General features: G+C 40.8%; 1 protein-coding gene across 2 annotated transcripts; it reads right to left on the bottom strand.

Annotated features, from left to right (window-relative positions):
* Positions 1-652: 652 nt before the first annotated feature.
* Positions 653-18915, bottom strand: ylpm1 (YLP motif containing 1). Of its 2 annotated transcripts, XM_020097598.2 has the most exons (22): positions 18015-18915; positions 17209-17430; positions 15601-15789; positions 14891-15405; positions 11643-14414; positions 11285-11408; positions 10911-11055; positions 10728-10817; positions 10453-10633; positions 10336-10359; positions 10053-10243; positions 9727-9881; positions 9576-9638; positions 9324-9443; positions 9019-9195; positions 8852-8935; positions 8664-8747; positions 8500-8574; positions 2634-2685; positions 1857-1984; positions 1563-1748; positions 653-966 (listed from the first exon to the last, which is right to left on the bottom strand). In XM_020097598.2, exons 1-21 carry the CDS (start codon positions 18603-18605, stop codon positions 1602-1604), a joined length of 6129 nt encoding a protein of 2042 aa, XP_019953157.2. In that variant the 5' UTR covers positions 18606-18915; the 3' UTR covers positions 653-966; positions 1563-1601. The 2 variants fall into 2 exon arrangements, with proteins under 2 accessions (XP_019953157.2, XP_019953158.2); XM_020097599.2 differs by lacking the exon at positions 10336-10359.
* Positions 18916-23356: the final 4441 nt, after the last annotated feature.

The following is a 23356-nucleotide window of genomic DNA, read 5'->3' as shown; positions in this document are numbered from 1 at the left end:
TTTAAATGTAATATAATTCCCAAATGTATTTTAACATTATACTTTTAAACAAAGGAGTGAGGTCGTTCTGATATCATGTATTTTTATAACACACACTGAATTCTGACACACGCAAATCCATTCAAACAACAATCTGAGCCATAGAAAATACTGCAACAAGCACAAATTGAATTCAGTTTTTAGTCTTCTTAGATGAATTTGCCATTCTGTATAGTTTATCATCTACTGAAAACTACTACTCCTGAAATTTAAGGTAGACACAGAGAAAATTGCAAAAAACACCATTATGGTTCCAGCAGGCAACCTACAGAGGTGTAAAACTGTAGGGATGCAACAATCAGCATGTTCACACAGCAATTTGTGTAATTGTATCTCGTGAGAAATTGTCCCGTGAATTTTTAAAGTCAAAATAAGGCATGACTGGATATTTTACATGCACATACAACAACTGAAGTGCGTCATGTTGCCATTTATTATCGTATTCACAGTGAGTAAACCTGATTACAGCATATAAAAACACAAAGTGACAACAGATTGATAGACTTTAGGTTTAAGCCCTAATAATCTGTTCCGTTACTGTTATTAGAATAAACCCTTGTAGTTCTTATTGTTGACAAAGCACACAGGACATCCTCCAGGAAAACCCTCCAAGTTATTGATTTTTTGAAATGTTTATTGTCTTTTTTCCAAGTATGCACGGACCAGGAACCAGTGCGACAATACAGTAAATAAAACATGACCAGTATAAAACAGCAAAGAACATGAATTGATACAGGATGACCAGAAGTAGCACAGAATCATTAACTACAAGTTCATTTTTGAATAGTCAAGAGTGTCTTTTAAAAATAAGCAGGAAACTGTAGCCTTCTCCATGAATAACTAAGAATCTGATATCTACAGATGACCTCGATGAGTCTCGTGTTTCACCCATGTGAGCATCAGCGACACATTTCACATTCTGAGCACCTGCAGAAAGAAAAAGAAATCATTGATGATTTGGAAGATTTGTGTGAGGTATCAATAAAATGAAATGAATCTACTTTCTGTGATGATTTTAGACATTTTCCTCTATCAATTAACTTCTTGTAGATTCAGGTATATTCTGACAAAATCTATTAACCCCACAGTGTAAAAGACTGGCACATACAGAAAGTGTTACGTTAGTAAAAATCAATGCTCCAATTCAAACTTTGTCAAGTCATTTGCATTTTATTTACCATTTTCTTCATTTAAGCTTGGAAATATTAAGATATGACTTTAGAGGAAATGGCTTGCTGAACAATCACAAGTGGCGATTAACCAAGTATTTTGCAAAATGCTGTTAATCATATGGATCTGAACTAAAACTTCGCACTCACTTTTAAAGTCACTGTTTAAACTGATCATCTTATATTCTTAACAGAGGGCGTGTCATAAGAAAAGGTCTCAAACATGTCCTCCTACATCTTTTCAAATACGGTAATATGAAAATATTTCAAATTGTACTACTGGTACACAATCTTTTACTTTTTACAGTAACATTACAGTGATCCTAATATTTTACAAAAGAGAAACAAACCTACCTTTCAATAGAGGAAAAAAAAGGGGATAAGATTATCTTCTTAGAAATATTTGGTACGGTTGAGAGCTCTTTGTGCCAGCTGGCCGCTCCCATCCGTTATTCTCTCCCAGTCCGTTTGACCCACCACAAAGCCAATAGCGCGCTTTCGATCTGCTTCCTTCTGCTCTTCAAGATCAGCCCATCGAACCTTAACAAAGAGGAGAACAAGCAGGGTGTCGTGTTATGTGTTGCCTGACAAACGTCCAAAACATTCCAAGACAAGGCTACAGCTTCGTAGGACAACACGTCGAGTTACCCGTTTCTTTCCCGGTTGCGACATGCGTGTGGCATAGTCGTCCGGCAGCTGAAGATAGTCTTCCAGGTCTGACGTGTGTTCACCTTCACGTTTCCTCTTCCCGCTACTCCCCAGACCGTCCAACTTGTCTGTATAAATGGAAAATTACCGTTCAGGTCACCTCTGTCCTCCAGTATAAACTTTAACCTCATCCTTACATTTAATAATCAATAAAAAGCCAAATTTAGATGATCACAATGATCCGTTTAAGCAGGTTCTCTAACGTCTGGCAACTGCCCAAGTACAACCACATTAATACTACAGAGACAACAGCGTCTCTTCTTCAGTTTCCCTCTCTTGCCAGCTTGAGATTTGTAGACATCATTACCGTGTTTGTATAAACATGTAGACTGGGGTAAAAAAATACTTCATGGCAAAGGAGGTGCATGAAGCTCTTTTTGGCCTTATGGGCAGAAGATGAGCTTTTCATCCTCAGTACATTCAGGTACATGCTTTCTATAGGTGTGCTCTTTATTCAAGCATGTTCAATTTGAAGCATCTTTTATTCTAAAATCAACATATAACAGCTTCGGGTTGTTAATATTGTGTGGGTGAAGTCTGATTCACTGATGGAACAGCTCCCCTAGTGGTCCATCAGTGGATCGCATATAATACAATTGTAAGAATCAGAAATTAGGGCAATATCACCAGCATATAAATGCACTGTGCCCGTATTTTACAGTGGTGAATCAATGAGTAATCAGTCATCAAATAAAGACTAAAAATAGAAATACCCACCAAGTTTTGCCTCAGACGTGTCCATCTCCCATTTGCTTTTTGGAATGTAGCCCTATATTATATAAAGAAACACTGCAATGGTTAAACAACTGGGTGATGGGGGAGGGGGGGTTGGCAAGAAGAAAGCAAGGAAAAGGGGTTGGCTGAAAAGAGAGGAAACTTGTTTATCAGAGTTAAAAGGACAAAGACAACTGAACAATGAGTCTACATGAGAAATTATCTACACTGAGCAAAATTATGAACACAGCATTCAGTTTCCTTTTGTTTTTGACAATGGATTGACATTTGTCTTTGAATCTCTGTGGTAGAAAACAAAGAATAGGCCCTATGATATGCTGGTGACCTATCCAGGCTGTACCCAGCCTCTCAACCAATGTCAGCTGGGATTGGCTCCAGCTCCCCCATGACGCTAAAGAGTTAGCGGTACAGATAATGGCATTGAATGGAAAAAAACACAAAGAACGGCCACAATCTGTCCTGAAAGAGTATCTTGGAAATCCTTAGACTGGGTCCACCCACAAATTATGACTTGGACCAAATGACAAGATGCAATAGATGATGAGAGCGAGCTGAGCCAACCTCATGGCCTGGTGATACCATGATGAGACCCTTGTGATTCTATTTACCCGTGCCACTGATTTAGATTCCAGCATGACAATGCAGGCCCTCATGTGGCACAGATTTGAACTGCCCTATTAGATGAAGAAGACGTCTCTGCCCTGCCTCGGCCTGCATACTTGCCAGACCTGTCCCCCGTTGAACTTCTGTTGGATGCTCTGAATTGGCATGTGGGAAACAATGCATCACAGCCAGAAAACATCCAAGTTCGCCAAGCTCTTGTGGAGGAGTGGACTGTTCCACAAAGCCAGTATTGACACTGCTGTGACGGAGCACAACGCAAAGCAAATTGGGGACATACTCTTTACTGAGTGGGTGAAAATCCAAAATCTGACCCTACTGCAGCTGCATTACTTATTTGACAGTTGTGATCGTTCAATTGCACTCTAAGTTTATTATAATACAAAACAATAAGAAATCCCATACCTCCCTTAAATTATAAATATTGAATGCTGTGTTTATCTTTTTGTTCAGTACAATAAAGACAAACATTTTCACCTTTGTTAATACAAACTAGTGTGTCAGACTAAGTCCTAGTTCTTGGCCACAGGCAAAACCAAAGAATAGCCAACAGCTGTGCCCTCCTTTGGAAAACACGGATACTGTTGTCTACTTAAGAAAAATGTCACCTTTCTTGAAACTAAAAGCAAAACTAGTAGTTTGATATAATTTGCATGTGTGAGCTACAGGTCACTGGATCCGCCCATTTGACAGTCATTCCCTCCCCCAAATTATTAACAACTATCATACAGAGAATATTACCCATGAGCCTCATTCATTCACAAACAAAAAAGTTGTAGTTGCACTTTGATGGCTGGCTAGCTAAGATGACTGACAGTCCACTATCCGCACTGGCCACAACACTCTACTTCATTCTTTGGTTATGTTTATCAATTTAAATTCAAGACCAGCTCTTTAGTCACAGTATATTCAAATAAGTGCAGGATCATTTTTAATTCTTGGACTTTATTTCAGATGCTTAGATTTTGAGGGTTATGATGAGCCCTCATGTGAGTGACCTTTAGTTTAATAGCTGATACCTTTTTCATTTTTTATTTATTTTATTTTTATTTATTTAGCCGTGCTCAAGCTCACCTGAAGAAACAGGTCAGTTATTCAAAGGCAGCTTTAGCCATGAAAATAAAACCTGCCAAACTCTTTACTACCAGTTACATGACAGAGGATAGAACCTCAAGTCAAGTCATAAAATAAATGTAAGGCTGATTAAATCTGTAGCACATCACTGTTAATAATGTTATGATTTATGCATGTTAACATGTTTACTGGGTTCATGGGTGATACACATTTACACATGTTTCCGTCACTGTTAGTGATTCATAAATTCTTTTTACAGTTTCACTGTAACAACATCTAAAAATCTATTCACAGATGGAGTGAACAGAGGTGAAGTGTTGTTTTGACAGCAAAAAGTTTTCATCCACTTTTAAGAACTTCAGATATATGGCACATGGTCAACAATCAAATCTATCTATCCGAGTTAAAACAGGGGACATCGTTTCAGAGGGAACTGACCACAGAGTATATATTAAGTGCTGAATAATAATTCCAATAAAATACATTATACGTTTTTTCAAATGAGAGTATTAATTCTAAGAAATATTTATGCATTTATTACTATTTATTTGTTGTTTTTAGGTCAAACTTTTCTTTGTTAATGTGCTGAGAACTGTGTAAATCACATTGGTCAAACTATTTTAAAATCACTATTCACTCACACAGATGTTTTCAGTTATTGTGAGAGATGTCAATCAGCCGCTGTTTGTTTCAAATGATTTCAGTCCTGACAAATAATAAGGACTCAAACTACACATGTGGGGAAACTTATTTTTTTATCTGTTTTTTTATTTTCTCAACAATCGCTCATCCAACCGACTTCAAACTTGTATCGACTAAATGATGTGGAGGATGTATTGAAGGTTTTTGGATGAGCTGTTCTTGAGAACGCACCGTAACTTTTCTACATGTTTTATGACAGGAGGAAAGAGGTGGAACCAGAGCACTCCAGCACCTGGACAATTCCTGAAGCAAACAGCCAAGATCTGATCTGATTATTCATGGAAGACAAAAAAAACACACTGTGCAGTAAAGCACTTGTACTGCTGTTCAATACTACATCACCGTAGTGTAGTCACAAGTTTAACACACAACATGTGACCACATCCAACCGTACTGCAGTGAGTGGTAAATCAAAATAAGGAAGAATGGTTCTACAACAAAGTACGATGGTGTAGCAGCACCATCCCTTTACCTCAGTATTTGTTAAGTATTATATTAAGCTACATACAGATTTGGGGTAAATGTCAATTCACCTAAACCAGCGTGTAGTGGCTTAAACACAGTAAGTACCCTGCATTAAAGCCCTTAGGTAAAATGTTTTAAATCAGCTGCTTTCAATAAGAGCCTGTCTTTCCCTGTTGTTAATGAAATGAGCTTCTCTTAATTTGATTTGCTCAAACTGAACCATCAACGTAAAATATTCTGTCATTGCAAACAACCTGGTGTGTAAAGGCTGTGGATGAAAACTTTTGATGATTTGTAGACACTTTACATTCAGTATGTTTTGTAGTATTTAGTTTACATGTAGGTGCTAAGACATCACTTCTTGATTCAAGCTTGAATATAAAATGATGTCGGATTTTTGTTCCTTTCTTTTAATGTACAGAGCAACAGTCTAAGATTACAATGAAAGAAGTGAAACTTTTATACAATCAAAAATTGTCCAATACCTCTGTGGCATGTATTCCTCTTTATAAATATATATCAAAATATGAATTAACTCAGTTGCAATAAAAGCATCATCTGATCAATAGCAACATTTAAATACATTTGGAATTAAACAAATTTTGACTTTAAGGTGTTGCAGCAGCGATGAGCAAACAACAAACTAACAAGTTTACAGATCATTGGTTGATTTTCTCCCAACTCTTCTTCGAGGATTGCTGTGTTCTTATTTAGGATTCAACCCCTGGTGGTGCTAGAAACCCTCATGGTGCTTTTGAATATGGATATTAGAAACACTAAGTGTCATTCATGTGCTGCAGCAGTTTTAGACCTGTGCTTCAGACAGAGTTTGGTTTCAGTTTACGGAGGGTGTGACATCAGACTTTGATCACTGGAAAAGTCAAAATAAAAAAGGGTTTGGGAGACGACATGTCTTCACTGTGTGGAGCTGCAGGTCTGAACCGGATGATTGCAACAATAATGAAATTCTTTTTTTCCATTTATAGGTCATAGAAAACAATGTTAATGAGATGAATGAAATACCATTCTCAATTATTGACTAGGAAGAGAAGCTACTGCGATTAACATTAACCATTTTTCAGTACTACATATAGTTTAATAAAATTATCTCCTAAAATTGATTTATTTTGTTTACAGACTCAGTCATGTTTGTGACTGTTGTTATAATGAAAGAGGGACTGTTTTTTAATTACAGTATCTAATGAATACAAACACATAAAAACTCACGGTCAGTGCAGAGTGCAAGTATGTGGTTTTGAAGTAATAAGGGATTACAATGAAATGTTTCATGTTAATATGGCGTTTTCTTTTCCATAGAATACACATTAACAGATGTTGGCGTCAAGAGGCACTGCTGCAACTTTAATGGGCTGAATCTGCATGTTTTGTGTGCAACTGACTGAAAGCTAATAGTATTTTACTAGTAGTATGTACTCTCGGATATATTTGGTTTTTATTTTGAACCACAAATGAATAATAATGGATAAAAAGCTATCAGTGACACGTTAGATGGGAAACTTTTTAGCAGTTCATGTTTTACTGGTTTTACATGAATCGCAACCACCTGTAATTGTAGCATAACGCAGCAGCAAGTTCATGAGAGAAATCCATTTCCACTTTATGCATTGAATTAGCACTTACAGTGGAAAACATTAAAAACTATGACTATATTCTATGCTGAGTCTCGTCGATAACCTCAGCACAGAAAAGCCAAAAATATGAAATGTAAGGGCCTTGTTTATCGGTTTCACACATTTGTTGAGACACGACAAACAAAAATTCACAATTCCTCTAGTAAAAAGTCAGTAGTTTAAGGAAAAGCTGATTTCTTTATGCGTTTGATTATTAGGCAACTGAACACAAGGCCAGTAGCCTCTCGCTTCAGTGTTTTTCCTTCCTTTCTTCTTTCTGTCCACTTATTAAAATGACATGTAATTGAATACACTTGTCCAGCAGTTCACTAAAGTTTGGTCACAGGCTTTGTATGTGCCTCATGGGGACAGTCACCTCAAAGGTGGCACCATAGGGTACATTAAGTTTTGAAACTTTCAAAACAATTTACTAAGCCATAGGATGTAATGAGAATTGACATGAAATCGTTGATTTTATCAACAAAGGGACAGTTTAGTAAATTCTTTAACTTTTCTAGTCATTTGTTAAATTTTTACTGGAGTAGTTGTACAACATCTTAAAAGCGTGTTAAGTCAGTCTGGCCATATTAGCCCGGTAACACTCCAGTGTCTGTTGATACTTAACAATACACAGTCTTTGTATTCAAGGAAATATTTGAGTCTTTGTGAAATTAATTTAGTAAAAAAATTAATGTCATTCATTCATTGCTTTTGAAATCAAATATTTCGGTTTGATTTCATATTAAAAAATAATCAGCAGTTGATTAAACAGAATGATCAGCACAAACATTTTTTAAAAATATAAATGGAACTATTATTTGACAGTTTTGATTTTTGATATTTATATTTTTTTGTTTTAGTCTTTTGATAAAACATACTATTACCATACTAATATAAACATTATCCACAATGAAGCTGACTGAAATTTGGCAGTAGCATTAAAGCAACAATATTAAGTTTAAAACTGTTGATATGGAGACAGAAAACTTATTATTAAATTGAAAACCATCAAAAATGTCAACTGAAATCTGAGCAATACCTCAAAAAATAAAAAAGCTTAACTGCAACTGTGCTACTGCTCCTTTGATTAATGGAATGATTAACTGTATTGTCTTGCTTTCCTCTATCTTTCTGCTCTCTAAACCTGTAAATTAATACATAATCATATAACAAATCAATTATAAACATTTAACCTATGATTTTTTCTTTCATTGGTGTTAAACACACCTGGTCAATACAAACAATGAGTAAAAGACTAATGGAAAATAAATAACTATAATGTGATAGATGGAAATACATATAAGTGGAGATGATTCTGACAACGTGACTACGGACTTAAAATATTCATGTCCTACCAGATCTCCCTCTTCCTCCTCCTCTCTCTTTGGTTCCTTGGGCTCGTCATCGGGATTGAAGTCTTCCATTTCAACCTAATAACAAAAGGCACATGTCAGTTTAGCTCAAGTTATAACAAAGAACAACAATACTATTTAAAACACCCATGTATTGACAACCCCACCTCCTCTATAGCAGCATCCTGAAGCAAGGACCGGACATCTAAGCGAACCATGTGACGTGGTGACGACTCCCAGTTGTTGGACATCTGTGTACAAAATGCTTCGTTAATAAGTGTTCTTTATATACACATATATATATATATATAAAATGGACATTCATAAAACAAGGGCACGAACTGATCTTACAGACCTTCGTTATTTCCTTAAGTGAACGTCCATGGACATTTCTTTTTGCGCAAGTTTGATTGTCTGCAGTGATTTCAGACAGATATACCTTTAAATAAAAAAAATAAAAAAATACTTGTTTAGCACAGAGCAGACTGGAACAATATTTTCTCAATTATGAACACAACTCACCTCAAAGCCTTTAGTTTTGGCTGCACTCCAGAACTGATCAAAATGTTTGACTCGGTCATTAACAGTGTCTAAAATGATGAAGGGGAAAAAGCCGTCATCCAGAGTTTTCTTAAATGTCTTCAGCATGCTGCTCCTGTACGTGTCCTCCATCTCTGGCTCATACTCATATTCAAGAACCTGCAACACAGATTATTGTGTTACATCTGTCCTCATATTCACAACAGCAATATATTTTATTTCTATTTAATTTTCCATCAAATTGTAAACTTCAGAAACACTTTGTAATTGTTGTATGCCAGACTCACCTTGGTTTTGACCCTCCTCCCGGTGTCTGGGTCTTTCTCAACTTTCTCAACCTCCGTCATGAAATAGTCGTCCAATACAAGAACTCTCGGGGGGGCACCACCACAGTCGACCTCCTTATCCTTAATATTGTCAACATGTTTAAAGAGCTAGGTTTAGTCTATGAATGGTTTTCTTGTTCTTTTTGTATTTTATGTTTAAAGTTCAGTTACATTATAATTACATTGCTGATTTGCTGGTAACGGTCCACTCACCCGTATGAGCTTTGCAACATGGCTTTTTCCGCTTCCTGGAAGCCCTCTCATTATGATGACTATCTGTTAGAATAAATATTTTGAATAACAACTGAATACTGTGTAAACTAATAATAAATGATATAGTTACATCAAAAATACTGCTATTTACCCTTTCAGGTCGAGATGATCTGCCAGGTGGTTTGAGGATATCATCAATATTCTTGATTTCTGGCTTCTTCTCGATTCGTGGGGGTGGCTGAGGTGGTGGTGGTAGAGGTGGTGCAATGGAAGGCCCTCTGTCCTCTGGATAACTTCTTCTTTCCACTGTAATATTGTTTGCACTTCAGGTATCCCACCAAATTGTATTTTCTTTTATCAATTTAAAATGTGCTTCTACACATATCATTCATCATGCATCTTGTGCAATGAAATCCTACCAAACACAGCAGTGGTATGTGAATACACATCTGATAACAGATGCAGGATGGGACGTACCGTAAGGTGATGAGCTATGACTGTAACGCTCAGGCCCACTGCGGTCAAGTGAGGCACGCTCATAGGGAGGTCTGTCGTAGCCAGGCCTTCCGTAATGTTCCTCTCGATCACGACTGCCACTTCGGTCACGATTACGAGGATCCCACTCTCGCTCCCTGAATCCTGAGCGTAGAAGTGGTGCCAGTGGAGATCTGCACAGAGGAGTGCCAAGCGTCATTTCCTCAACGGAATTTTGCACACAGTAATCACTGATTACAATGTGGTACACAATGTAATATAGTACCTTTCATCAACCATGGAGTGTGTGCTTGAATCAAAAATAAACACACAGAAACGCACATTACATATGTATGGAACAAACTTCCCCATAGTTTAAGGGAAAATGGAAGAGACATTTTACCTGTCTTCTCTTTCTCTTGGGGGATAGCGCTCCCTCTCAAATCTATCTCTTTCATATTCAGGCGGAGGCTTTTCTCGGTACAAGTCCCTCTCTCTACTGTACTCCCTACGGTCCATGTAAGGGTCTGATCGTCTTTCATAATAAGGGTCTCTGCCATAAGGATCTCTGAGACCAAGAGGTTCTAGGAGGAGAATGAAATAGTTAATCAATGAAAAGAAAACTACAGATGGAAGCTCTATTAGAGTTATAAAAAGCTTTACAGTATTTAAACTAACCTTTTTCATAACCCCTGTCTGACTGCACTGGGTCAGGCCTCAGCACAATCCTTTCACCATAAGACATCCGCTCAACAGTGGCACCAGGCTCTGAAAGGAGAGTTAATATCAGCAACAGTGTCTGGAAATGGGCCTGTTTATTCAGTTAAAATACAGAAACATGTTCATCTTTGCTGCTCATACCATGTCCATGCCCATAATCCACAGTCTTTGGAATCACTGAAGCTGTGGGAGCAGCAGGGAGGACCGACTGGTAATCTCTAGCAGTCGGCTTTGTATCCCAAGACACAGGCTCAGTTGTGACTGTCTGTGCAGCTGCACTCATGCCCTGAGGATGAGAATGTTGATTTTATATAAATCTTACATTGAATTATAAGATGGTAACATAGAAATATATTTAAAATAGATTGAGTAAAGACGTATGGACTGTTAAGGTCTGCCTAGTGTCCTCTAGAGGCCATGGTGCTCTTTACATGCATAACCAATGTCTGTGCAAGTTTTACAGCAATCCACTCTCTAGCATGTGTCTAAGATAGTAGCGTGTAATCTTCATTTACCTTCAAAACATTCCTGACTTCTGGTGGGATCTCCAAACCGAGGAGACCAGCAGGGAGATCAGGCAAGATGTCAGTTGGTGCAGGCTGGGGCTCAGGACCAGGGTTCTTCCCCTCTTGCAGTTCTCTATGTAATACAATGGCACAACAGTAAAAAAACAAAAGACTTAAGAGCCTACCGGCTTGGATCACTACGGTGGGTCAATCAGGTTTTTGGGTGGAGGTAGAAATCTCAGAGCTGAATATTTCTAAACCTTGCTAATAACACTTCCATTAGCATGACAAGATGCTGCAAGGGTTAAGTCAAAAGGTAACTGTGTGAGCCTAGGATAGGAATCGATAATGAAAGTCTAAAAATTACCTTATCAGTTTAAGCTCTTGAGCAGCTTTCAAGATGATCTCATGCTGGCGTTGGGAGAGAGCAAGTACATTAGCGCCGGCTGCTCCTGATGCTGGTTCAACTGAGCTCTCTGGTAGGTTTGTGACAGGTGCAGTTGGAGCTGGTGGTGGAAGTTTATTCAAAGAAAGCTCTCCCCTTTGCTCATCATAGCGAGGTCTGCGATCTTCATAGTCAGGTGGATACCCTCTCTCTGGTGGTGGAGGGAGTCTTGAAGGTCTATCCCATTCAGTCGAAGGTGGTGGTGGGAACGGTGGCTCCTCCTGGCGGTATGGTGGCTCTTCCCTATATTCACGAATTCTAAGTTCTCCTCTTCCCCTTTCATGCTCATCAAATGGATATGGGGGTCCTTTTTCTCTTTCTCTTTCCTCTGGCCAATGACCATCCCTGAAGGTGTCTGGTGGAGGCCTGCGGGGGGGATAGTCCCTTTCAGGTGGAGCACGATCTCTGTCCCATTCAGACTTATAGAACTTGGCCTCATGCTCATGTTCATCAGTAGGACAGTCCTGTGGTGGCCGCCAGCTGTACCTGTCTTCCCCATGGCCATAATCCTCAACGAAAACCTCATTATATCCCTCTTGATATTCTTCATGTGTTGGACCTGGCCGCCACATTCCTCTTCCCAATCCTCGACCCATAGGTCTGCTCCTCGCTCCTCCCCTACCTATTAACTCATGTGGAGGCAGAGGAGGTCCTCTGCCATGTGGTGGTTGCCATCCATCCATTCCTTCATCATACATATGCTCCTCCATAGTATCCATCATTTCATGGTGTGGTGGTGGCACACGACGTCTGCCTCTTCCTACATCGGGATGCATTGGATGGTTGTGAGGGTCATGTCCATGGTACATGGGGTGTCCTGCTGCATCGGTTTCAGGATCATTAGTGTCCATTTCGTGGCCTAACAGGTCATGATCCATTGGTCCATGTGCTGGATGAGGGGGACGTCCCCTTCCTTGGTGCAAGAAACCAGGATGACCACGTGGAGGGCGACCACGGCCAGGTGGAAACGGGGGTCTCATTCCTCTCATTAATGGTCTCATTTCTCCCCAATAAGGGTCCACTTCCTCCGAGTACTCAGCTGATTCAGGTTCTTCCCAGTGCATATCCATTGGATCTCCTCTTCCCATAGGTGGTCCTCCTCTTCCCATAGGTGGTCCTCCTCTTCCCATAGGTGGCCCTCCTCTTCCCATTGGGGGACCCCCTCTACCCATTGGTGGACCCCCTCTACCCATAGGTGGACCTCCTCTACCCATAGGTGGCCCACCTCTACCCATAGGCGGCCCACCTCTACCCATATGAGGGCCACCTCTTCCCATAGGTGGGCCTCCTCTCATCATTGGCGGCCCTCCTCTAACCATAGGTGGTCCACCTCTCATCATTGGGGGCCCTCCCCTCATCATTGGTGGCCCTCCTCTCATCATAGGGGGCCTTCCTCTCATCATAGGAGGCCTGCCTCTCCCCATAGGTGGTCCTCCTATTGGCTCTTGATAATACTCTTCCTCTGTTTGAAATTGATCTTCCTCTGGCATCCACATATCTTCAGTAGGCACCTCAGATTCCTCACAAGCAAAGTCCTCGTATGAGGGATCTTCCCAGTGACTTTCTTCCTGATCTTCTGCTATCCCTAAATCCTCTTCGGGTGGCATGTAGTTGTAGGACATTTCTGCCATCTCCTCTCCTAGCGGGACAGCGTTTGCTCCTCTAAACTCTCCACGGCCCCTCTGCCCACGGCCACGTCCAGGCACTTGTACAGGCACTGGGGGCTGACCCCGTCCCCTCCCAGGGAGAGGCCTCGAAGGCTCTGGTCTTGACTGCTTTTCACCAGAAGCTTGTGGTTCCTGTTTGATTCCTGGGGGCTTTGGAACCATTGGGGGTTTGTTGTTTACACACTTTTCCTCTGATTTGCTGGGTTTTTCAGGAACAGTAGTTTTTGATGCCACAGTAGAAGAAGAAGAAACAGTTACTGAAGGCTTTTTTTTGAGAGGTGCAGGGTTTGCAGGATTTACAACATTACCAGATGCATTATTGGAATCTGACTCCTCTACATTTTTGTTTGTCTGTAATGTCTGAGGAATGGGGTCATTCTGGACAAAAAACCCTTCATTTTCAAGCATGTTATCATCTGTCAAGTCTTCGGCTTTGGCCTTGTCATCTGGCCTTGAGTCACTGTTTTCTTTTTCAGATTGTGGCTGTACATCAGATTTTTCAGTTGTCTTGGAGTCCACACCAACAGGTGTTTTAGTGGCCATTTCTGCTTTAGGTTGGAGACCTTGCTGTTGTTTTTGCTGGAGCAGAGGAGGACGCTCAAAACCAAGCGGAGGGCCAGGATGCCTAGGGGGTTGTTCAAACCTTGGCTGTTGCCCAAATCGAGGTTGATCAAATCTAGGGGGGCCATCAAAGCGCTGCCGTGGTTGGTCAAATCTGGGAGGCCCATTAAAGCCCTGCCGTGGTTGGTCAAATCTGGGAGTACCATCAAATCGCTGCCGTGGTTGGTCAAACCGTGATGGACCATCAAAACGCTGTTGTGGCTGGTCAAACCTTGGGGGACCATCAAAACGCTGCTGTGGCTGGTCAAACCTTGGTGGACCATCAAAGCGCTGCCGTGGTTGCTCAAACCTTGGGGGACCATCAAAGCGTTGCTGTGGGGGGTCGAACCTTGGGGGACCATCAAAACGCTGCCGTGGTTGGTCGAATCTTGGGGGACCATCAAAGCGCTGCTGTGGTTGGTCAAATCTGAAGTTGTTTTAACAAATAATTTCAGAAAAGATTAAGAACATAAAACAACATTGCCGACTTTGTAGAAAGTGCTACCTTACTCAGGAAACATAACAAATTTAAGGACTTGTGTGCTGGCTGAAGAACCAAATAAGGTAATGGGAGTAACAGAAATAAATGCTGCAATGGCAACTGCCTGTACTTGTCAACAGTCATCAGCTGTGCTCCAACCGGAAGCTTATAAAAAGGCCATCCCCAGTTAAATATAATCTATCAATAGGGTAGCCAGATTTATATGCAATTGAAACCCAATTGTAAAAAATATATTGATTATAGGAGCTGGGTTGAAGGGGAAATATGGTATATGGATTGCGTTCATCTCAACTGATATTGAGTGCCAGTTAGTGCAGTCTATTTGTCAGCCATACCTCAACTAGTATAACTTTTAATTAAACAAATAACAATCACATTGTTGTAAATCAATTCCTACTAACCGTGGACCTTGTGCACTGTTGAAGCTTGGTGGCGGAATTGTGGGGGGACCTGAGGATTGTGCTCCGATGCCTGAAGGACCAATTCCTCTCACAGGAGGTCCAGCAGGTGATTCCTGGTGTGGCCCAAACCCTGTAGGCAGTGGACCTTGAGATCTGGGACCAACAGCACTTGTAGAATGCTGTATACCCACGTTTAGTGACTGCTGCTGCATTTGCATGTCTTGTCCAGGGTACTGGCCATATTGTCCCATCATTCCACTGTTATACTGGCCTGAGGCAAATGGCACCATGGCAGTCAGAGTGGCCATCCTTTCTTGAAGGTGGGCATTGGTGGCATTCATCTGCTCCTGCCATTGCTTCCATTGGTGCTCATAGTCCTGCAGTTGGTCTTTGTGGGGATAAGTCTTGAACTGCTCATACCACAAGACAAATGAGCGATCCCAGTCTTGAAATAAAGGGGTGAACTGCTGTTGTTGCATTTCATAGTGCCTCAGCTGCATTTCAGGAGACATTGACTGTAATAAAGGAAATAAGGGAAATAATACATTTAATTGATCTCATGTAGGTAACTGAAATCTTTTGCACCTCCTAGATACTATTTTTTGGTTTGACTACACATACTATGCTGACTTTTGACCTTTTCATTTTCCATAAAGGTCATCTCCATACCAGGGAGAACAACCAGCAAGATAGCTGTCAAATTGGTATACCTGAAGGTCTGCTGGTTGCTGAATCAGCTGTTGGTATTTCTCCAGGATCTGCTGCAGCTTCTCATGCTGTTGCATGAGAGCCTGGTATTGTAAGCCTGCTCTCTGCTGTTGCACCTGCTGCCACTGTGCTGCTGCAGCCTGCAACTGCTGGAGGCGGGCAGCCTCCACTGGGTCATGGTGGGCGTCAGGCTTTGAAAAAGAAACAAGGTGAGAATGAAACAAAGCGTGGCTCTCAAATTTGATTGAGATGGAAGGGAGAACACATTTTTAAGATGGAGGTAGGCAACAGTGAGAACATATTACATTATCACTCAAGTGTCGGTATTAAACCTCAATTCTTTGACTACTACTCAATTTGTTGTCATTTTTCTAACTTACACTGGGTACATGAGACAATAAAATTAATTAAAAGTGATTATAATGATTCACTATTTGAAGTGGAATAAAGAATGGATGTGCCAGAGTCATAAAAATGTCACAAATTCATGACACGGCAGTTATCACAAGAATTGGGGTACACATCTATGAACATGTAAATGTTGGTGGTTTTCCTACATATTCACTCTGGAAATTCATGCAAGCAGTATAAACAATGTTCAGATCTAGTGACCATTGAATATGTCTGGTATTCTTTGTATGTTCTTAAAGGCTGTTGAGTTTGGTATTTAGTTCAAATGCCAAAAAAAGAGTTATAAAAGCAACTAACAGCAACAACATTTTTGAGTTGGGGTAATTTGTTGCAATACACAAAAAAGTTAATCTAAATCTAAACTACCTTAAAAGTTCAGCACAGGAACAGGTTATAGGCTTTTGGTAATTAGTATAAGTTATAGCACTGCTATATGTTGTAATACAACTTATCAGCACTCTCTCTGGAGCCACAGTGGGCCTTGACCTTTTTTCACCAATGTTGAGGAATTTTTGACTCACACATTACTTTATATGCCAAACATATATTATGTATATTACACATTATATCTGTACACCATTAAGAGAATAGTGCCTGTCTAGTTCCACACAAATTCCCTTCTCTTTCTTAGCAGTGCCCAAGGTCAGGTTATACATAAAGGCCGAACCAACAGTACATTGTATTGTCTACTCTCATGGACTTTCATATCTAACGCAGATGTGCCAGGCAGAGAGGCACTAACTATTTTGTGTATTTCATCAGTGGCAAGACGTAAGGACACAATGTGATTTAGGAATGCATAGTTAGACTTAACTATCAAATACGATGAGATCATCTAGACTTAACAGAGAGTGGAAGCAATTCTAGTCTTCCATTGATGTGCTGTTAGAATGGGTGATGCAAGGAGAGGGAGATATTTGGAAATGCTGTGGGACTTCAGACTTGGGAGTTGACAATTACTCATTTAACGTTTGTATATTGTTCCACCTTCTGGTCTCATTGATGCATCTAGTCTACATTCAAATGATCTGCATAGGACATCAGCTTCTGCCTGAGTTCTCCTTTCACCAGCTTCCAGAAAACTTTCAAAAACAGCCAAGACCTGTAAAAACTCTTTGATTTTTAAAATGAGGTTCACTATGTCCAAGTAAAGTCAGACATTCTCATATAATCCCCTAACTAACGTTAGGATTGCTTACCCTTATTTCATCAGGTGGTGGAGGAGGTGCTGGGGGATCATCTCTTGGTGGGGGTGGAGGAGGTGCATTTTTTGGAGGTTCTGATGGAGGTGGAGGAGGAACTCCCTGACCTGGGAGTGGCGGCACATGGCCATCACCTTCTTTTTGATTCTGTTTGGCTTTCTCTTGCTTTAACTTCTGTAGATTCTGAAGATGCTGTTTGTACCAACGTTGCTGTTGTTCCTGGATGAAACAATTAGAAAGACGTGTCAGACGAAGCACACAAGAACCTTGTCCTTTTCATTACTACCATTCTTAATATACTTAGTTCTGTAACTTCCTGAAGTTTATTAAGAAGTAAACACAACATTTGACATTTGGTTGGAAAAGATACTTATTCTCATCTCTAAACTTGACAAACTTGGAGGGTGGAAGTGGGTAATATTTCCCCCTTGTATTATCCGCCACATCAATCTTACAGAATAAAACTGTTACGTTAACTCTGAATAAAAAGAGTTTACAAAATATAATGGTGCATCTGCATTTATAGGATCTGCAGTGCTTGTTTCTCCACTTTTACATATTTGACATACAGTATTACATATTGGATTTTAAGCACAGGAATAATGACATACCCTGTCACCAAAGCAGGACAGGGACAAGCATTGCAAAGACTGTGGCTAAATGCTACTGCAACACTTACTTGATGACATTTGTAATAAATAATTAATAACAAAAGTTTGCAAGTTCAGCCTGCAGGCAGAGCAAAGAGGCATCGATCACAGTAAACAGTGGTGTTATCACTAATAAACTGATGAAGTCATTACCTGTAATGCTAAAGATTTGTCGTCTTCTGTCGTGGACGCATCCTTCTTGCTGGCCTCTTTGGAGCCATCGTTATTCTCCGGGGGCTTTGCTGACGGAGGCTCCGGAGGGGGAGGACACGGTTGGGACTCGGCGGCGTGCGGCTGTGGTGGAGGCGGAGGCGGCTGCGGGTGACCCGACTTGGGAGCAGAAGGTGCTCTCGCCGAAGGAGCCGAGGTGTCTTCTTGTTTCAGGTAGGTCTGAGCTCCAGTGCTGCCGTCTATATGTCCCGGAGCCTCGGAGTCCCACTGTGAGCCTGAGTACCCACCACCGTACGCCCCGGCGCTGTTACCGTGATGCAACACCGACTGGAGCTGCTTCTGGTGCAGCATCTGCAGCTGCTGCATCTGCTGGAGGTGCTGCTCCTGGAGGCTGGAGAACAGCGAGCCGCCGCCGCCTCCACCACCTCCACCGCCGGCACCACCACCGCCGCCGGGAGGGGCTTCGAAGCCGCCAAATCCCGCGGCAGGGGCGGCACCCGGTGGTTTACGAGGCCCGGGACCTCCATAGTTTTGCGAATGAGATCCAGCGTAATTCCCCCAGGAGGGGTACATTGTTAGGGAGCGAGGCGGTGAGCACGGCCTGTGTGCTCACATACAGCCCGGCCTGAGAGGCTAAGCTAACAGCTAATGCTGACCCACCGTCCGTGAAACCGACTGCTACGTTTCCATGTCTGGGAGGAAACAGGCCGCGTTAGAGAGACATGGTAAACATCAGCCGGATAAACAGTTTCTGTTTCAATAAATAACTTTAACCTAAAGAAAATGTGCAACACCGACATTAGACCGACACACCGCGGGTCCAACAACGGTGGAGCTGATGACGGAAACACGTCACATGCCGTCAGCTGACCACTTCCTATTTATTTATTCATTATGGGCACTGGCTCTTATATTATTATTGCTCGGGCTTATTATTATGGGTGCCTTGCCAGCTGGGGGCGGAGCTGCTGTAGTTTAGGCTGGGTCAATTTATCGAGAAAAGTTTTCCGTTTTCATTTCTCCATTGACTCCCATGTTAATGTTTGGAAAGAAAGTCAGAAAAGGAGAAACACAGAAACTAATTCTAACTCGCTCCCACGGTCTCATTTCTGAACTCTCACCAATAAAAAATAGATCTGTACGTTCGGGGAAGTCTTGGGATTCTCACGGTGTTTTCATTTCACAGGACTTATAGTTTTTGACTTACAAGCATTTGTTTGAAGACTGGCGCTAGAGCACAGCACTCTAGCTTCCCCATAGACTCTAATGTTAATCCCAAATGTATGTATATGTATATGTATGTATGAGGTGGTTAAGGCACTTGCACCATGTGACGTGAGTCTGGGTTCAAGAACAGGTGCTTTTGCTTCACTTTTTGACAATTTAAATAAAAATAAAAATAATCCCCCCTTCCCCCCATAGTAATAGAATGCTATCAGGAAGTCTGTACAAAGCCGATATTTTGAAAATAAGCACCCCCCATAGTCTCAGGATGTTACCAATATATATGATTTTCTTTGTTGTTGTTCTTCTGCCTCTTCTTCTTCTGTATGAGCAATATAAAAACTATGTGATTGTGCAGTTTGACCTTATGAGACTCTGGGTGCTGTGACGTCTGATGGCACAAAGCGTTATGAGGCATGAGGCTGGATTCATATATAACATAGAACACGTATTCTTGTCAAACTCATCAAATTCAGGGGCAGAATATAAAACACAACACCCAAACAGGGCTTCATCTGAAGTGAAATAAAATGAAAGCGATTTGCCAAAATGTGTTCAAACTGGTTCAAACAGCAGCTGACCCTAGATCTGTGACTTTACCACAAGAGGGAGACATTTACAAAGACATTCGTTCTCAACAAGGATCCATTGGCTGTAAAAACACCAACATTAGCAGCAACAATAACAACAACAATAACAAAAAGTAAATAAAGTTCAATTCCAACTAAATCTGAGCCCTGATCACATTTCCCTGACATTTCAATTTGTGGAGTAATATGACAATATTTGAATAGACAACAATAATATGTGCAACAACATGATGACAGTAAATTCAATATGAAACCATACATCAAACAAGTCTGATATTCTTGTATACACTTTGTGTGTCCATACATTCTGCAACTAGTTTGTTGTCAGAGAGCAACTGTGTGAGTTCAGCTTGTGTTTAGACACAGAGGGCGGGGGGTGGCGGGTTAGGGTGGGAGCAACAGCGGTGGGAGGTAAAAGACCAGTGACTTTTGGTTGCCCTTGAGGCCTGATACACATAAGAGTATTTTTGTCTTAAGATCACCAGTAAATCTGTATTAATTTTGACCAGAACCACTTAAAAAGAATCGTTAAAGTGGATTAATCAAGCCCGTCCTGTTTAATGCCTCCCGTTAATTAGTTTGTCAGCAGTGTTTTAATATCGCCTAATGACTTCATATTTCACTGATGACATTAAAGGGGTGTTAAAAGAGGGGAAATGGCCCATTCAGGATTCAGTTCTTTCGCTTAAGACGCCCTCGATGAATAAGACAAGGTCACGGAGGCCTAGCCTTTAGGGAGAGATACATTATCAGGAGATGGGGGTGGTGAAATCCCATAGAGGAAGCGCTCTCCCCTCTAAAACAGCATGACGGGCACAATGTGATACAGTTCTGCCTTAGAACAATACACTGTGCAGGGAATTCATGGTGCAGCTTAGGGCAGCCATGCTGTATAAGATGGCAGGATAGCCCCACAGTGTACAGTAATACTGATACTGTGGACTAATGCCTGGTGCTGTTTGGAGGCGAGGAGGCTGATTGTCATAAGGTTCAGTTGTGAGTTGTGTTAATAATAGAGTAGAGTATTGCATTTTCTGTTGAATATATATAAGAGAAAACAACAGTGAAAGTTAGCCCCATTTCAATCCCCATCAGCACTTTCAAAAGCTTCCTAAGCAAGAACAAAGAAATCAGAAATCGTAAAGTATTGAGGACACTGCATTTTCCCTGTGATGAAAATCCTATGTTAAACAAAATGCTCAATGGAGGCTAATGGATCCCGAACAAGTCCATGCGCTGCTTCCAAAATGCTTTGTTTGACAAATCAATTTTCCCATAACCCGGTGAGGAGAAAAGTGATGCGGATTGATCGCCCCCCCTGACTTTGTTTCCAGAATATTGTTTGATGGCTGGATAGATTAATTGGTGTGACATTTGAAAGCCTTCTCTTGACTGTCAGCACCCGAGCCTCTCGACTTTAATCGAACCTCCGTCTAATTGTCTCCTCTATAATACCTCACTTCACAAATTAGTGACGCTGCTTCTATAAACTCTTCCCAATGTAAGACCCAAACAACACCGCCCCGGCTCAATCACACACAGGTTTGAATAGAGGTGATGCTGGCTTGATAAGATAGAGCGCATTAAAGGGCATCACGTAAAGTGCTGTGCCAGCACATCTCCCCCACAGCAAAGTGGATGTGAAATATACAAATCAAACCACCAGCAGCTCCAGGTACACAGGCTCCAATGCAGAGCAGCTCATACTATCTGAGCTTAATGTAAAATAATGAGGAACACAGAGGGAGAATCATCTAAATCAACAACCTTGTAAATGTTGGTTAAGCCAGATATGTAATCCTCACATATGTACTTAATGTATTTTTGTATGTGACTGTGTAAGATGCTTAAGTGTCTGTATGTTGTAAATAATATTTAGGACATAAAAATATATTTAACCCTATAACCCTGAGTCCTGGCTTTGTTCATACTGGTGCCATCACAACTCACTGGGACATTTGAATTGAACTGAATCATTGATAAATTGAAATGCTGTGATAAGAAGCCAGTTATTAGAAAATACACTTGAAGAATATATAAAAATGTGTCCAGCACAGCTGCATTTGTACATTGTGATGAGCAAAATGACTTCTTCTTAGGGAGTCCATATAAAAATACAGTATAATACACTACACACAAGGCTGAATGTTTTTGTAGCGGCAATCCCCACTCATAAAGAGAAAGAAAATGCAAACCTGCAGATTTTGAAATGCAACATAACAATACAGTTTACACTTAAGAGTCTGTGCTTCTCAGTGAGATGTCCCTGCCAAACTCCAGGTGTGATTTAGTGAATAAGGGAAAAAATCAATCAAAAACTTGAATTAGAATACAGCAAAACTGAGAGTTGTTTCTCAGTTGTTATCTGTTCATCTAACAATAAGAGACTCAGACATTCCTGCATCGTCTGACACTGTCATCAGACCTGTGGGTAAAAGAAGACGGTGACAGTTTGGTCTAAACCAGCCAACAGTTTCCATAGTTTATCATCTTATGTTATTTTTCTCCATATAAAAGGAGCAAATTCCCTTGAATCAGATAAGACTGTAGTTGGTGGAATATCTGCCGCCCACATTTCACCACCATTTATTTATAATTCACAATGACTGATTGCCTGACTTGACTTCAATTTTGTGGGCTGGGATTTTCGCGGAGCAAGCTGCTCGGCCGCCCACCTCCCCTGACTCGCCGCTCCTCCCTATCACCCCAACACACCCACTTGCCTTTGAAAAACTGTAATTGAATGAGTTTATGTCGTCAAATTGATTAATCATATTAATTTGTACTTATTAGTGGGATGGTTCAAAGCGATGACAATTAGATTAATGAAATTAGTTAATTCTTCCTACTCGCACCGGCCTCCCAACTATAACGAACCCCCCCCCAAAAAAGCACAGAAAGGGGCGACTTATGACAAAATTGGCAATCAAGATTTGGCTGCTAATTGAATGTCTGCTTTTATTAATGATGAGGTTTATAAAAGACCTTGAGAAAGGAATATTAATTGATTAATCAAAGGGCTCCAAATTAAAGGGGGAGTATACAAAGCAGAAAAATTCCCTCTCATTTTATGCAGTGATACAAAAATAACAGAAAAATTGCAAATATATACTGTTTGGTGATGTCGGGCCAAAATAGCTGTTGTTGTTTAAATGTCTTTATTGAGATGTGTGGCTGTATGAATATTATATTGGTGTGAAGTGTCTATATGTGTTTTCTATCACATTTGTTTAATATTTTACTGTAAATTTAATTAAAACAAATAATATTTCAGCATAATTTCAACTGAAAACATCTGACTTTACAAACCTTGACATCAGTTGTTTTATTATATTTTGCTGAAATCTTCACACTAGTCTGAAGAACAGAGTCTTAACTTGTCAGTAAAACATGATAAAGGGGCTCCTCTGTAGCAAACCACAGCACCGACCTGCAGACTTTACAGTGGAGTATGGAAGTGGCCTGACCACAGATCAGTTCTGCAGGGAGCCACATGTCCCGATGGGACCG

The sequence above is a fragment of the Paralichthys olivaceus genome, chromosome 19, assembly GCF_024713975.1.
Source record: "Paralichthys olivaceus isolate ysfri-2021 chromosome 19, ASM2471397v2, whole genome shotgun sequence".
Classification (NCBI taxonomy): domain Eukaryota; kingdom Metazoa; phylum Chordata; class Actinopteri; order Pleuronectiformes; family Paralichthyidae; genus Paralichthys; species Paralichthys olivaceus.
The sequence above is the reverse complement of the archived record's forward strand: the minus strand, read 5'-3'. Positions and strand labels throughout refer to the sequence as shown.

What these genes read in the sequence shown, in the direction of transcription:
- ylpm1 (XM_020097598.2), bottom strand. Translation starts at nt 18,605, where the DNA reads ATGTACCCCTCCTGGGGGAATTACGCTGGATCTCATTCGCAAAACTAT. An exon ending in CCAAGAGAAAGAGAAGACAG is followed by an intron (nt 10,360 to 10,452) that starts GTAAAATGTCTC and finishes TTTTGATTCAAG; the next exon opens with CACACACTCCATGGTTGATG. An exon ending in ATGTTGCAAAGCTCATACGG is followed by an intron (nt 9,444 to 9,575) that starts GTGAGTGGACCG and finishes GACAATATTAAG; the next exon opens with GATAAGGAGGTCGACTGTGG.